The sequence below is a fragment of the Girardinichthys multiradiatus genome, chromosome 18, assembly GCF_021462225.1.
Source record: "Girardinichthys multiradiatus isolate DD_20200921_A chromosome 18, DD_fGirMul_XY1, whole genome shotgun sequence".
NCBI classification, from domain to species: Eukaryota; Metazoa; Chordata; class Actinopteri; order Cyprinodontiformes; family Goodeidae; genus Girardinichthys; species Girardinichthys multiradiatus.
In genome coordinates, this window is record NC_061810.1 from 24,254,968 (window position 1) to 24,271,237 (window position 16,270).

Sequence of the window (16,270 nt, forward strand, 5' to 3'; positions counted from 1 at the left end):
GGACACTATTTGTTGAAGTTTTGTTGGTGGAAGTCTTTCCCATTTTTCCTGATGTACAACTTCAGTTGCTCAACAGTCCTTTTCTACGAAGCCATGCTGTTGTAACACGCGCAGAATGTGGCTTGGCATCGTCTTGCTGGAATAATCAGGGACTCCGCTGAAAAAGACGTTGCTTGGATGGCAGCATATGCTGCTCCATAACCTTTCAGCATTAATGGTGCCTTCACAGATGTGCAAGTTACCCATGCCACGGGCACTAAACACATCCCCATAATATCACAGATCCTGGCTTTTGAACTTTGCGCTGATAACATTTCGGATAGTCCTTTCCCTCTTTGGTGCGGAGGGCACGTCCATGGTTTCCAAAAAGAATCTGAAATGTGGACCTGTCAGACCATAGCCCACTTTTCCACTTTGCTTCAGTCCATTTCAGATGAGCTCGGGCCCAGAGAAGCCAACATATCTACGACACTCAGCTTTTCTGGTTGTTGTTTATATGTGGCTTTGGCTTTGCATGGTAGAGTTTTAACTTGCACTTGTAGATGTGGTGATGAACTACCAATGGTTTTCTGAAGAGTTCCTGAGCCCATGTGGTAATATCCGTCACTGAATGATGTTGGTTTTTAATGCAGTTCTTCCTGAGGGATTGAAGGTCACAGGCATACAGTGTTGGTTTTCGGCCTTGCTCCTTACCTGCAGAGATTTCTCCAGATTCTCTGAATCTTTTGATGATATTATGGACTGTAGATGATAAAATTCCTAAATGCCTTGCAATTGTGCGTAGAGAAACGCTGTTCTTAAACTGTTGGACTTTTTGCAAATCATTATATTCTGTTTTGTCCCAACTTCATTGGTATTGGGGTTGCATTTTTTTATTGTTTTCAACATATTTGGATTTTTCAATTTTAATTCTAGTTAAAAAGCTGCTCACAAGTGATTGAAAGGGGATTTTCCAAGAAGGTTGAGGAGTTCCTTGTGTCTGCATGTGAAAAACAAAAAGAAAGCTAACAATGCTATCTCTCCTCCCCCACATTCACATGTGAAAACAGCTGTTGGCACATTGATCATCACTTAACATCTCCATACTTGCAGAAGAGCAAATCTTTTCCGCTCACCCTTATCTTGTTGCTCCCAAACAAAACTGATGGTTTTTAGTTTAAATAAATTATGTCTTAGTTAGACCCAGCCTCCAAACTTATCTGTTTTTTTTTTTTTTATGTAGAGTTTCGGGACAGTTTCTTTGTTTAGCCGTTTTTATCCTTTTTTTTTTTTTTTACCAGCTAAGATCAGATTTCAGGTTCTTTTTTTAGGTAAAAACTAGATGTAGAAAATCTCCCGCTTAAAGGCTGAGGCTTTGTAGCTTTTTAGCTTCTAATGTTGACTCCTTTTGGGACTGTAACATTTAAACAGGATTCTGACATTTTCCCAGGACCTTCAAGCATCCACTTGCATGCTTAGGCAGTTGGTAACCCTGACTATTATGAGCTGTATGAACTCCAAATGAGCACTCAGATTTTGAGGAGTGTAAGACATTTGTCAGCACAAGTTCAAATATACAAATAAATATCAGCAACTATGCAGCATTCCAATGGTTCTGTGGCTTAGTAGTCTGAAGTTCTTGCCCGCCATGTAAACAGCCAGTCATAAATGCAGGCATTTTTGTCTTCACTTGTGAAGTCATTACAAGCAGCTGGTAAAACATAAAGAGATGGCTTATATGTAGTGCGCATATGTAGTCAATGTCTGGCCCGCCTTGACAGATCAGCGAGCTCTCCGTTTTGTAATACAGGGGGATTCCTGGTCTGTGCTTGCATTAGTAAGGGAGGATAATTCTGGCCTGAGAAGATGCTTTTACATACTCATAAGGAATATGAGATAGGCTCCACATACTTCGGGAAGTCAGTAAGTAATAAGTTTGCTTGTGAAGCAAATGTGATGAGACATTCAAGTTGTTTGTTGAATTCACTGGGACTGAGTGGCAACTATATTTCAATTGTAAAGGGTTATTTTCTTGCAGTGAGGAATGGTCTTCTTCAATGTACGAACAGTTTTTTTTTCACCCTAGTAGTTAGCAATTATTTTTAACTTTATGTTCTATCACAAACTGCAATATTGCTCTTCTCATCGTGAACATTCCTGAGTTTTGATAAGAGCTTCCATCGTCTCTGATGCCAGGATGTTGTGTATAACGGAGAGGTCATGGGGATAGCTTGTATGGGTTGCTGCTTTGCTTTTTGGAGGTTAGAAATGTTAAGATCTGCTTAAAACACTGGTGACATAGAAATGTGTTAAGCTGTAAAAATACCAGTAATTCATTTCTTGCTTATCAGTCTAAAATCCAATGTTTCCGCTGCAGTGTCCAGTGAAATCAAATTAAAAACTTTTTAATGGCAAGGTTGCGTGTCAGCATCGTCCAAATTGGTTTTAGTTTTTGTTCAACTCTCTGTTGCCAGTTGCTTAAACGAGTCTGCTTCTCTCTCTGCAGGAGCTACAGTTTGAAGAAAGGACAGCTGGAGCGTGACTATGCACAGGTAAGACTTTCTGGACTCCTGTTGGATGGAGATATCTAATGTATTTGCTGTTAATAAATCATGCCGTCTGCAGTATCTTAAGGTCTCTAAATAATAGAAACACATGACCCCAATACTTACATTACCAACACTGGTCAGATTATCTTTAATATTTGATATTAATGCTGTTGGAAAATATTGCTAATTTGTGATGGATAGAGGAACTGTAGAGGGAGCCACAGATCAGGGTGATAGCAAGGAGGCCTTCCAACCTCGGAGACTCACCAAACATAACTCCTCAAAAGTAGACCTGTAACAATTAATCGGATTGATCGTTATTAATTGATTAATGAAATAAGCTAATTTAGTAATTGAATAATCATTAACCTGAGTATACAGACTCTGAAACATGCCGTTTGCTGAAAGAACAACCCACCCATTAGGCAATCATTAGGCCAAAATTATAAAAAAAAATATATAGATTATGCATTTAAGATGAATAACTTTCTTGGTCTGTAAATATACTCTGTCCAGAACTTCTGAAATGGCACAGTCTTAGCTTCATCTGCTTCAAATTGTGCAAAAAATCTCCTATGTTGTGATTATTATTATGATTATATAATTTAATATTTTATATTAATATTATAATATAGTATTAGGACAATAGTGAGACTTGAGGTATTTTATTATATAATTATTCGGTCTGTTAAGTGTTGTCCTGTGAATACCATCCCAATAAGGCGGTGGTATTAGGACAATAGTGAAAGGGATGAGCAAAGCTCTGGCATTATTGAACAGCAAAACTCTGCACACACATGGAATAAATTCACACAATGTCTTAATGTACAAGAATTTATTAACCAAAATAAGTCAACTCAAAGTCAAACATATTTCAAACAACTTTTTCCTATTCTAGAACAATCCAACTAAACTACCCAGCAAAATCAAAGAACAAGGAAGACCAATGAACGCTATATACAGTATGTATACAGTACAAATGAATCAAAGATGGTTAACCATGACCAAAAGAGTGATGCCACATTACCATTCAATGATACTTTTTGTTTGAGAACCATGGGTTATCTTGAGGAATCTGGAAATTAGGTTAAATTGGTCTTGGAACTAACTTAGGTAATAATTGGTATACCTTTAAACCAACAATTTATTCAGCTGGCCGAACTGCAGTCCCGATACCTCTCCCTTAGGTTGTGGGGGAAAACCGCTTTAATTAGAGCTGCAGTGGGGAATTCTCTGGTGCACAAGTTGCTCGTGCTCGGCGCATTATGTCCCTCTATCCGGTTTTCCTGCTGGAAATCCGTGTGCTCGAGGCTGCCATGTTGGAACACGGTGTTTTTGTTCAAATAGTGACGTCACGGGGAGTCAGCTATGACTCCTCCTTTTCCTGGGCTGGGTTATTCGCAAATTAGTGTGACACTGAAAGGTGTAGAAAGGTTCATACTGGACCTCGTTGTACAGTTCAGAGTCCATGTTCATCCATATTGTAACCCATGGCTGGGGTCCCAATTTCTATTAAGCATATTCTGCTATGCGATTATTAATCAATTAATTCGAAAAAAAATGACAGATTAATTGATTATCAAAATAATCGTTAGTTGCAGCCCTACTCAAAAGGGCAGTGGAAACATGGAAACGGCTGGTCAGCAAATAAGTAGGGTTTTTTCGCTTTAACGCCAGTAAAGAATACTCTATTGATTGTTGAGTAGGGTAAAAATCAGTTTTCATCTGGCATTTTTTATTTGCATAAATTATACTCTGATACATTGTTTTAGCTATATACTGTAAATAGTTTTTTATTTTTTCTGCTCTATCTTAGACACGTTCACTCCTTTACTTGTTTTAAATTAACCAACCTGACATCTGCGTTGCCCGTGTTGCTCATTGGCCTTTGTACTTTGTATGTTTACACAAAGTGATATAGGTCTGTGTGTGATGCTTTCTACCAAATGTAGTGTGCACTTTAACTGAGTTTCAGATGTACAAAAACATGCTAAAAGCAAAAACTGTTTCACTTAGGTCATGGTTAAGCTGATATAAAACCTAATCTATTCTATAATACAGTGGTAATTTTTGGAATAGTAGTTACATTATAAAAAGTAAAATGGTCCAAACAAATTTGATTTGATCATCTTTGTTTTACTGGCACATGGTTGTAATGTACTACTACTTAAGGCGGTGGGGAGAGCCCAAATCCCCTGAGGCAGTTGAGTGAGATGGCTTGTACTGGGATTTTTTAAAAAGGTTTTGTGGCACTAGTTGCCTTTTATTAATTAGCACCTGAACAGAAAGAAGGGCAGAGAGAGAAGGGCGGTAAATGGCCCAGATATGGGTCTTGAACCCAGGACAGCTGCATTTAGGACGGTAGCCTCTGCATATGGTGCGTCCGTGCTACCACTGAGCAACTTGGCACCTGGGCTTGTACCTTTTAAGCTCTGGGTAAAACATCTCATTTTATACTTCGATGTCAATGGTCAGAAAAAACAATAACAGCAGGTCAAGAAGATCTGCATTCATGTTTTGTACAAAAGAAAATAAAATGTCAGGTATACTTTCCACATTTACAACCGTTTGCACACATTCACAGTTGAAATATGATGGTGGAGCTGAGAAAAATATTTCTAATGAAAAATTCACATAAAACATCAAAAAGTGTAGTAACGTACAGTATTTCCATATCTATTCATGTGCCTTGAAAACTGTATTTCTGTGTGCCTGTGTCTGGTATGTGGCTTCATTTGCATGGTTCCTGAATGATTTGGTTTCCTGTGGTCAAACTGACAGATTTTAGGCACATATTATCTCCTCCCTCTGCCCACATTGCCTTGCCTGTCCTCCGCCTCTCGATGCTCTCCCTAAGCACTGTCTGCTCCACCTTAGGGATTGAGGCTGCCTAGCAACAAGCCCTCTAATCAGGAAGACAATGGAGGTCCTGCTAATTGTAGGTGTGTGTTTGTGTGGGAATGTCCGAGCACAAAGGACTTAAAAAAAAAAAAAAAGATTTCTGAGGGGAATCCATAAGAAAAACCTATGATTTAACCTCTATTGTCATCGAAAATAGTAATTTACTCCAAGGATATCTTTGCCTTTTGTTGCTATTTCCCATAGACACTTAGATAACCAACAGCTCAAGATAATCATGACTATTGGTTGTTCCAGTGAAGAATGGGGGAAGCATTAGGAAGAAAGGGGCTTAGAAAAAAAACAACACATACAGTAAAGAAAACAATCCTAGGGAAATAAGCCAGGGCATTTGAGTGGGAGGACATCAAAATGTCAAAGAAATTGAAGGCGCTGCCATTTAACCACTGTCTTTCAGTTTGTTAAAGCAGGCGTCTCCCTGTGAGGGAGTTGGCTGCAATTACCCGCAGCCAATCAAGGGATTCACCTCCTCTGTGTGTGTGTTTGTGTTTTGCATGTAAGACATAGCTGCTTGTCTCGTGTTCCCCTCCTACGACATCAACATTGCAGGAATAGTTTCAGGCTGAGGTCACACTTCACTGTTCAGCCCAAAAAGGCCTGCCTGTCCGCTTTCTGTTTCTCTGCTTCTGCAGACGCACAGTTCACTGTGACATATATCAGAATTAATGTCATGGGGATTTAAGGTTTTAAGAATTGAAATAGCTATTTATGGTGGATGATTTACAGGATGACCTTTTTTTTTTTTAGAATTTGTGGTCTCTTTTTCTGTGTCTCGGTTCCTCTTACCAGCTTTTCACATATGCTATATAACAAAAGTTCATGCAAACATGCACACATCGTTTTCTGATCATGGATTTTGGCCAAAGTTTGCTTGTTCTCATCACAGCTTTGGTCTTTGTACTTTGTTTTCCTACCACCACCCGAAAACAGACATGTTAGGTCAATCAGCCAGTCTAAAGCGCCTGTTTCGTGCACTGGTTGGATGCACTTTCCATAAATGTGTCCACAGTCACTGTTGACTTTAAATGGTCATTACTAATTGTTTATCATATACTAAACACAAGCATCCATTTTCATCTATTCTCTGAATTCTTAATATATGGTTATTTGCTATTTTTATTTATTTGACTTTGTTTTTCCATAGATATATAAGTTATTAAATGGTAAAAGGGGTTACGCCAGCTGCACCATCCATATTTATTTGCACCTCTGAATACAATGTGTGAAATGCCTTAAAGTAAATTTATGTTTTATTGCCTAATAACAATCTCACACTAATTTTATTTTTATTTTTAGAATCTGGTCCTTAATTAGAGTGTGTTTATTTAACGAGGAGAGAATCCTGCATAAAGAAGTAATTGTTTTTGTTTTTCAACATTCCTGATGACACACGTGGCATACATTCTGTTAGTTCCAGATTTAATTCCTCTAAGTTATCGTGTTATAAATTGTTTTTACTGCCTTAGAAGTTAAAATGAGTCACTCTGATCCATCATTAAAGGAATGCTACTCTGACCACATTAACACCAGTCGCTAAAATGCATCCTGATTGATCCAATTGTGTCCAGACTGCACTAAATACAGGTGTGAACCCACTCAAGGAGGTATTGAGGGCAGTTTTCTTAAGACCATCTTCAGAAGTTGCTTTGGGCACTTGTTTTAGCCATCTGAACACATTCTCTCATTCAGCACACCGAGAAACCAGCCCTTCTGGAGGGAGGGCCTAGAATCATCACCGCCTTCAGATGTTCTAAAGATATTAATCAGCTATCAGAAGTACACTAAAGATATAATTTTTTTAATTTAAAAGTTCAGAATCTTTCACAAGTTATCACAGATTCTTTCACAAGTCAGGATTTTATTGATCAGGATGTCGTACAAGTAATTTATCTCTCCGCTATGTTGTTTATTTTTATCTTATTTGGAGGTGATTAAACCCACCACAGTCAGCAGGGGATATAGGGATTCATGCAAAGTACAAAGTACTAATTATAAGCACACATGTGGCTGTATTAGTGTGGTGCTGTTTTATGGCTTAAAATCAGAATCAGAATCAGAATCAGAATCAGAAAAGCTTTATTGCCAAGTACGTTTTTGGACATACAAGGAATTTGTTTTGGCGTAGTTGGTGCAATACAGTACAAGTTAAACAGTACAAACATATCTACAATATAATATAAATATAAGTGCACAGTTTTAAGTGAGTGAGAGTAAATATAGAGCAGTATAAGATGCAAGAGCAATACAACAGTGCAGGTGATCATTGTGCAAGTAAAGCAGGAGTCCAAGCTGAGCGTTAATGTAACGCATAGAGTTACAGGTTACAGGTGTCCTGTCAGCAAAAAAAGGGGGGGTGTGGGGGAAAGGGGGAATGTCAGGGTGGTTTCCGGGCTTTGTTAACCAGGCTGGTGGCAGATGGGAAAAAACTGTTCTTGTGGCGTGAGGTTTTGGTCCGGATGGACCGCAGCCTCCTGCCAGAGGGGAGAGTCTCAAAGAGTCTGTGACCGGGGTGGGAGGGATCAGCCAGAATCTTCCCTGCCCGCTTCAGGGTCCTGGAGGTGTACAGTTCCTGGAGCGACAGTAGACTGCAGCCAATCACCTTCTCAGCAGACCGAATGACACGCTGCAGCCTGCCCTTATCCTTGGCTGTAGCAGCGGCGTACCAGATGGTGATGGAGGAGGTGAGGATGGACTCAATGATGGCTGTGTAGAAGTGCACCATCATAGTCTTTGGCAGGTTGAATTTCTTCAGCTGCCGCAGGAAGAACATCCTCTGCTGGGCTTTCTTGATGAGGGAGCTGATGTTTGGCTCCCACTTGAGATCCTGGGAGATGATGGTTCCCAGGAAGCGGAAAGATTCCACAGTGTCAATTGTGGAGTCACAGAGGGTGATGGGGGCAGGTGGGGCTGGGTTCTGCCTGAAGTTCACAACCATCTCCACTGTCTTTAGAGCGTTGAGCTCAAGGCTGTTCTGGTTGCACCAGTCCAACAGATGGTCCACTTCCCATCTGTACGCGGACTCGTCACCATCAGAGATGAGTCCGATCAGGGTGGTGTCGTCCGCAAACTTCAGAAGCTTGACAGACTGGTGACTGGAGGTGCAGCTGTTGGTGTACAGGGAGAAGAGAACACAGCCTTGGGGGGAACCGGTGCTGATGGTCAGGGAGTCAGAGACATGCTTCCCCAGCCTCACGCGCTGCTTCCTGTCAGACAGGAAGTCAGTGATCCACCTGCAGGTGGAGTCGGGCACACTCAGCTGGGAGAGCTTCTCCTGGAGCAGAGCTGGGACGATGGTGTTGAAGGCAGAGCTGAAATCCACAAACAGGATCCTGGCGTAGGTTCCTGTGGAGTCCAGGTGCCGGAGGATGAAGTGAAGGGCTAGGTTGACTGCATCATCTACAGACCTGTTGGCTCTGTAGGCAAACTGCAGGGGGTCCAGGAGGGGGTCGGTGATGTCTTTTAGGTGTGAGAGCACAAGGCGCTCAAAGGACTTCATCACCACAGAGGTCAGGGCGACGGGTCTGAAGTCATTAAGCCCTGTGGTCCTTGGCTTCTTGGGAACAGGGACGATGGTGGAGGACTTGAAGCAGGCTGGCACATGACATGTCTCCAGTGAGGTGTTAAAAATGTCTGTGAAGACTGGAGACAGCTGATCAGCGCAGTGCTTCAGGCTGGCTGGTGAGACAGAATCCGGACCAGCAGCTTTCCGGGGGTTCTGTCTCCTGAAGAGTTTGTTGACGTCCCTCTCCTGGATGGAAAGAGCCGTCCTCGGCGTGGGTAGGGGGCTGGTGGGGGTTGGAGGTGCCAAGGCCCCTCTTGAGGTTGGGGAGGTGGGGGTGGTGGATTGTGGCTGCAGCTGTTGGGGGGCGTCGTGGGAGATGGTTGCAGGACTGTCCCTTTGTCTTTCAAAGCGGCAGTAGAACTCGTTCAGGTCGTTGGCGAGGCGTCGGTCGTTGATGGAGTGGGGGGCTTTCGGCTTGTAGTTGGTGATTTGCTTGAGCCCTTTCCAGACAGACGCAGAGTCGTTGGCTGAGAACTGGATTTGGAGCTTCTCAGAGTACAGTCGTTTGGCCTCTTTCACTGCCTTGCCAAACTTGTACTTGGCCTCTCTGTATATGTCTTTGTCCCCACTCCTGAAGGCCTCTTCCTTATCCAGTCTTAACCTTCTGAGTTTAGCTGTGAACCAGGGTTTGTCGTTGTTGTAACTCACCCTGGTGCATGATGGTACACAGCTGTCCTCACAGAAGCTGATGTAGGAAGTCACAGCCTCTGTGTACTCGTCCAGACTGTTGGTAGTAGTCCTGAACACATCCCAGTCTGTACAGCCTAAACACGCCTGGAGATTCTCCACAGCCTCACTGCTCCACTTCCTTGACGTCCTCACAACAGGTTTGCAGAGCTTTAGTTTCTGCCTGTATGCAGGAATCAGGTGGACCATGATGTGGTCGGATTGGCCCAGTGCAGCACGTGGGACGGCGTGATAAGCGTCTCTGATGGTGGTGTAACAGTGATCCAGAATGTTGTCCTCTCTGGTCGGACATTTTATAAACTGTCTGTATTTGGGAAGTTCGTGGGTCAGATTACCTTTGTTAAAGTCACCAGCGATGATAACTAAGGAGTCCGGGTTGGTCCGCTCCACACTCAGTATCTGGTCGGCGAGCATGCGCTGTGCGACCTGCACGTTAGCTTGCGGTGGGATGTAAACACCGACCAGGATGAACGAAGCGAACTCACGGGGGGAATAGAAAGGCTTACAGTTTATGATGAAGGATTCCAGGTCTGGAGAACAGTGCTGTTGAATCACTGTCACGTCGTTGCACCAACCACTGTTGAGGTAAAAACAGATTCCTCCACCTTTCGCTTTGCCGGAGAGTTCCGTGTCTCTGTCCGCTCTGTAGAGCTGGAATCCTGCCAGCTGCAGCGCGGAGTCCGGTATTAATCCACACAGCCACGTCTCCGTGAAGCACAAAACTGCCGATGAATAAAAGTCCCTGTTTTTCCCCAACAACAGTTGTAGTTCCTCCATTTTGTTGGGAAGTGAGCGCACGTTAGAGAGAAATATTCCAGGTAACGGTGTTCGTAGTCCACGCTGACGAAGACGTACCAGCACCCCAGCCCGTTTCCCTCTCTTCCGGCGTTTCACCGCGTGAACAAAGGTGAGCGCACCTTTGACCAGAATGTCCAAATATTCCAGAGCAGTAGGTAGAAATGTTGGAAATAACTCCTCTGGTGTAGTAGCCCTGATGTTCATGAGTTCTTCTCTGGTGAGAGAGCTCCGGGTACCATCACAGAAGACCGTTTTAAAGCAAAAAACAAAACAAAACAATGCGCACCAACACGCCGAGGCGACCATCTGCGGCGCCATCTTTAGTGTCTGTGAGCTGACACTAAGTTTGGAGAAGTCACACATTATTTTCTTCTCTTTCTCCTTCATATTGCATCTTTTAATCTACATTGGTATGGTCGTCTTGTCTATAGCCAAAATAGCTCCTCAAAATGAGCTACATTACGATTCACGCTGAATAGTACTGTAGCTCATGTCACTGAATTTATATGTGATGCCACAGAAACATTAGTAGACCTGATGTCCTGTTTATTGTGCAGCTGATAGCCCAATCTGTGATTTGTTTGCATGTAATGTGTGTAGCTGAGATCACGCTGGATGGTTTGAATGGTCACGGTTAGGCTTGTCTACTATATCGTGACTCTTGATCTTCTTAATAGATTGGACTAACGTTTAAAACAAGAAAATCAATCGCGAGAAAGTTCACACGACAATATGAAGACGCAATACCTTCTATACAGAATTAGGGAATTAGGCAGCAGGATTCTTTACCTAAATGAATCACCCCTCGTCTTTCTCACTCTGTGCGAGTCCTTCTCCATTCATCACCGCCTACTTTACCTCAGCTCTTACACAGCCGATGAAGAGGTCGTAGTCGAATGAGCAGAAAAATGCAGACAGAAAGAAAATCAAGCTTGTTGATTGAGGAGGAAATTGACAAAGTGAAGAAAGTTGAACAGACACACTATTAGCAAGTAGAAATCAGAGAGACTGAGAAGAAATTAGTGGAGCAGTAAGAGTAAACACAATGCAGAGATATCAAGCTGACTTTAGATTGTTCATTAGCATAAAAAGAAACATTTTTCATGGATTGAGTAAACCACACAAAGTAAAACTGAGAGTTTTAACAATAGCATAATGTAACCATTTCAATCTAAAAGACTTTCCTTTTTATGCCTCACTTATGTGGAAGGAAAAAACCTCTTGATACAAGTTGTAGGTTTTGTTTATTAACACCTGTGGACATTTTGTTGTGATTTTTTTTATTTTTGTATCTTGCGTAAATACAAACTGCATTACATTGACTAGTTTGTGTATTTTGGGATTAGATCTTATTTTTTTTTTTTCAATTTTTATAGGTCTTTTTTGCCTTTTAAACTAAGTAACAGAACCTATTCACCTTCAGCATTTCTTTGTTTTGTTTTTCATGAAAAACAGACATTAATCGCTAAAGCTGGCAGTTAACTGTTTTCTGTTCTGTGTGGAACTGGAAAAATGTTGATACCTAATATTTCTATCGGAGTCATTACAAATTCTGTATTTTGGAATAAATTTGAAACATTCCCAATTTTTTTTTACATGTTTTTCATATTCATTTTAAACCACATGAAGCAATCTGATGCCTACTGCTTTTCTGTCATTAATGGGCTTAAAAGCTGCATGTTGATACATAAATGTCTATGGCAATCCTTAAAACTGCCCAATTAGTGCCAGCTGGCGTGATTTTGCACAAAAAAAAAAAAAAAGAAATAATCAAAATCAGTGTTGCTCCCAGTTTTTGGTTATGCACTTCTGCATAATACAAAAATCAAGTAACTGTACTTTACAAGATTTAATGTGTGTATAACGACCAAAATAATTACAGGATGTAACTGACCTGCTCAAACTCCTAAAAGTCAACCTCTCCTCCTCTTTTGTTCTCTTTTCCTTTGTATGGCAACCTTTCCCTCTAGCACACACACACACACACACACACACACACACACACACACACACATACACACACAGGTCCAGTCAGGACATCCTGCTGTCGGGGCACCATGTTTAACACCATGACCACGAAACAGGATGTGTGTTAACTTTGTATCATTGTTTAACTGTACATGTTTATTAAAAAAAAAAGTCATTTGTACCTCAGCTCAGACGCATAGGAAGGACTGAGGAGTTGCTATAGCAATGTGCCATTTAAGTGGCTGTCAAGTAATGACAGAAAGAAAGGAGAACGGAGGGAGGGAAAAAAAGTAAAACAAAAATGTGCGTGAGAGAGAAGAGCAAGAAAAATGGCCATCTGGATGAAAAATGTAGAAGATCTGAGGAAACACCCGGAATGAGACTAAAAATGAAAGCAGAGGTAGCAAATAAAAGGCAGAATGCAGGAGAATGAGCAAGCACTGAGTTATTAAACGCTCAGGCTGTCAGCGGTCTGTCTTTCCCCAGATTTTCAGTCTTTGCTCTCACTTGCAGTAGAAAACAAGTCTGTCATCATCGGATTTGAGCTGTCTGCTGGGCTACAAAAAGATTCTGTCATAGTGTAATTTCTGTGACTCTGGACGTGACACAATCATGAAGACAAAAAGAGCGTTTTAACAGTTTGTTTGGAAAACATGGGTTGAAATGAATCAGAGCCTGGACTGGATCTGCTGGAGGGATCTGGATTGCCAATGAGGAAAGACAGGAGAGAGGTTACTGAGGCTCCAGGGAAGAAATGGCGAATAGAGCAGAGAGGTTCTGAGGCTGACTTACAGATGACGAGGCTGGAGACTTGCTGGAGAAGAATAAGTCTGTTCCACGGTGGCTGAGGTTGGCAGAGAGGGAGGAACGGAGTTGTGAGATTCTTCACTTTCCGCTATGTTTGGGTAGGCGGTGTTGGAGGGTGGACAAGCAGGTAAGCGAGAGTCAGGTGTTCCCATGAGGAGGCTCTTGAGCAGCTGAGCTGGAGCGAACAGGCGACAGGGAGGACCTCTTCCTGGATTGGGCTTGTCCTGTTGTGCTTGGCCGATACGGTTCTCCAGGTCCGAGGACAGAGTGCCCACAACACAGGACGGAGGGACGATAGGGTCTGGCTTTGTCTTCTCTTCGTAGCAGAAAACAGTCTGGAAAGGGCGTCAGGTTTTAAGTTTTTGGAGCCTGGGCGATAAGTGATAGTGAAGTTGAAACGGGAGAAAAATAGTGACCAGCGTGATTGGCGAGGATTGAGTCATTTAGTTCTTCTAATGTAAGCAAGATTTTTATGGTCGATCTAGATGATAATAGGTTGAGATGTACCCTCCAGCCAGTATCTCCACTAGTCCAGTACAATTTTGATGGCAAGAAGCTCCCGGTTTCCAATGTCATAATTTATTTCTGCGGCAGAAAAACGTTTTGAAAAGAATGCACAGGGATGGAGCTTACCATCAGTGGAAGAGTGCTGGGACAGTACAGCTCAGACCCCTGTGTTAGAAGCGTCAACCTCTATGGTAAATTGTTCCTTGGGATCAGGGTGGTTGAGGATAGGTACTGTGGAAAACTTATGTTTGAGATCAGAGAATGCTTTATCGGCTTTAGGGACCATATAAATGGTTGCTTGACTGAAGTGAGTGTTGTGAGGCGAGAAGCAAGGAGACTGTAGTCACGGATAAAACAACGGTAGAAGTTAGCAAAACCAAGGAAACATTGAAGCCGTTTCCAGTGAGTGGGTATGGGCCAGTCCACCACTGCTGAGATTTTTTTGGGATCCGGCCTTACCTGTCCACCCTCAAAGATGAATCCCAGGAAGGTCACTGAAGGAACATGAAATTCGCATTTTCAGCCTTGACAACAGGCGGTTTTCTTGAAGTCGTTGGAGGAGTGATCGAACATGTCTTGAGTGCTCGGTTGGGTTCTTGGGGAAGATCAAGATGTCATCTAGGTAAAACACAAGTACATTAATGAAATCCCTGAGAACGTCGGTCAACAGGGCCTGGAAATCAGCGGGGGCATTAGTCAAGCCAAACGGCATCATTAAATATTTGAAATGTCCGATGGGTGTTTTGAAGACAGTCTACCACTCATCTCCCTTCCGAATCCGAACCAGGTGATAGGCGTTTCGCCGAACCAATTTGGAGAAGATGGTAGCTCCTTGGACTGATTCGAAAGCAGATGACAGATGAGGGAGAGAGTACATGTTTTTAATGGTTATATCATTTAGGCTCCGTCCCTCTTGGAGACAAAAAAAAAATCAGCTCCAACAGGTGACGAGGAAGAGTGGATAATACCTGCTTTGAGTAAATCATTAATGTATTGTTCCATGGCCACTTGTTCTGATTCAGACAAGTGAAAAAGCTGGCCTGAAGGTAATGGTGCTCCTGGAAGGAGATCTATGGCACAGTCATAAGGGCGATGATGGGGAAGGGACAAAGCTAGATCCTTGCTGAACACCCTCTGAAGATCATGAAATTCTGTGGGAACGTTGGAGAGGTCAGGAATGGCTTGTGAGTCAGCAGGGGGACACGAAGTAGGAGCAGCTGAGCGAAGGCAAGATGCATGACAGCCTAAGCTCCAGGCCTCAATGCGTGAATAAGCCCAATTAATGTGTGGGCTATGAAGTTTGAGCCACGGGTGTCCTAACACCAAAGGTATTTCTTTAGTAGGAAATAACAGAAAGGAAATGGTCTCGTGGTGATTAACCTGATGTTACTATTTCAATAGGCTGGGTTTTCTGGGAAACTGGGTTGAGAGCTCACCCATCTAATGCAATAACGTTTATGGGGGAATCTATGGGTTCTTCCAACCTGCATAGGTTCAGATGGCAGGGTTTCCTAAGACTTGGGCTTCTTGGACATTGATGACATCACACAAGGTGAAACACCAGGCTGTCTGGAAAATGACGTTCTATTGGAACTTTCAACTCTGGCTCTTTCCCTTATGCGATTGTCAATGTGGATTGCTAGATTTATAAGCTCCTCTGAAGTGCTAGTCTCATCTTTGTATGCTAACTCGTCTTTTAATAACTCGTCTATGGAATTAAGAAAAGGCCTTTTAAGGACGGGTGAGTTCCACCCTGATTCAGCTGCTAAAGTGCGGAACTCTATGGCCATAACAGCAACTGGTCTAGTACCCTGTTTTAGTGCCCACAGCCTTTTTGTAGCATCTTCACAACTCTGGTTAAGAGAAAAGGTTAACTTAAATAGGTTAATAAAGTCCTGAAATGAATAATATTGTATTGTAGATTCATCAATGATAGCCTCTGCCCATCTTAATCCCTGATCCCTGAGCAACCCAATACTGTAAGAGATCTTGTGTCTTCAGGAAAAAACTGTGGGGAACGGCAAAAAACAAGAGTACATTGTAGGAGAAAACCCCTACTTTTCTCGAGATCCCGTGAAAATGAGTCTGGAGGTGGAGAAATAATTTCTCGGCTCACGGGTCGGGCCTGGACCGGGCTAGACGTGGTCTGAATGGGAGGAAGAGCAGAGGGAACAGGATTAGAAGGCGGAGGAGGAAAAGGAAGTCTGGAGATGATCTCTTGAAAATGGTGAGCCATAACGTTAACAGTTTGTTGGATCTGGGTTTGTTGCTAAGCCAGTGAGTGGAGCAGGGATTCATGCTGCCCTAATAGAATGCCTTGATGGGAAATGGCGCCTCGTAATTGTGCCCCAGAGTCACTTTGGTCAGCTCATTCTGTCATAGTGTAATTTCTGTGACTCTGGACGTGACACAACCATGAAGACAAAAAGAGCGTTTTAACTATTTGTTTGGAAAACACGGGTTGAAATGAATCAGAGCCTGGACTGGATCTGCT

The 16,270-nt window shown here is 42.5% G+C and overlaps 1 protein-coding gene across 2 annotated transcripts in view; it reads left to right on the plus strand.

Moving 5' to 3' along the window:
- Positions 1 to 16,270, plus strand: part of LOC124884000 (F-BAR and double SH3 domains protein 2-like) — an 89,199-nt gene that overhangs the window by 19,976 nt on the left and 52,953 nt on the right. For both annotated transcript variants that reach the window (XM_047391560.1, XM_047391561.1), the window contains exon 3: positions 2,486 to 2,531. In XM_047391560.1, coding sequence (XP_047247516.1) covers positions 2,486 to 2,531 — 46 coding nt within the window. The remainder of the gene's footprint in view (positions 1 to 2,485; positions 2,532 to 16,270) is intronic.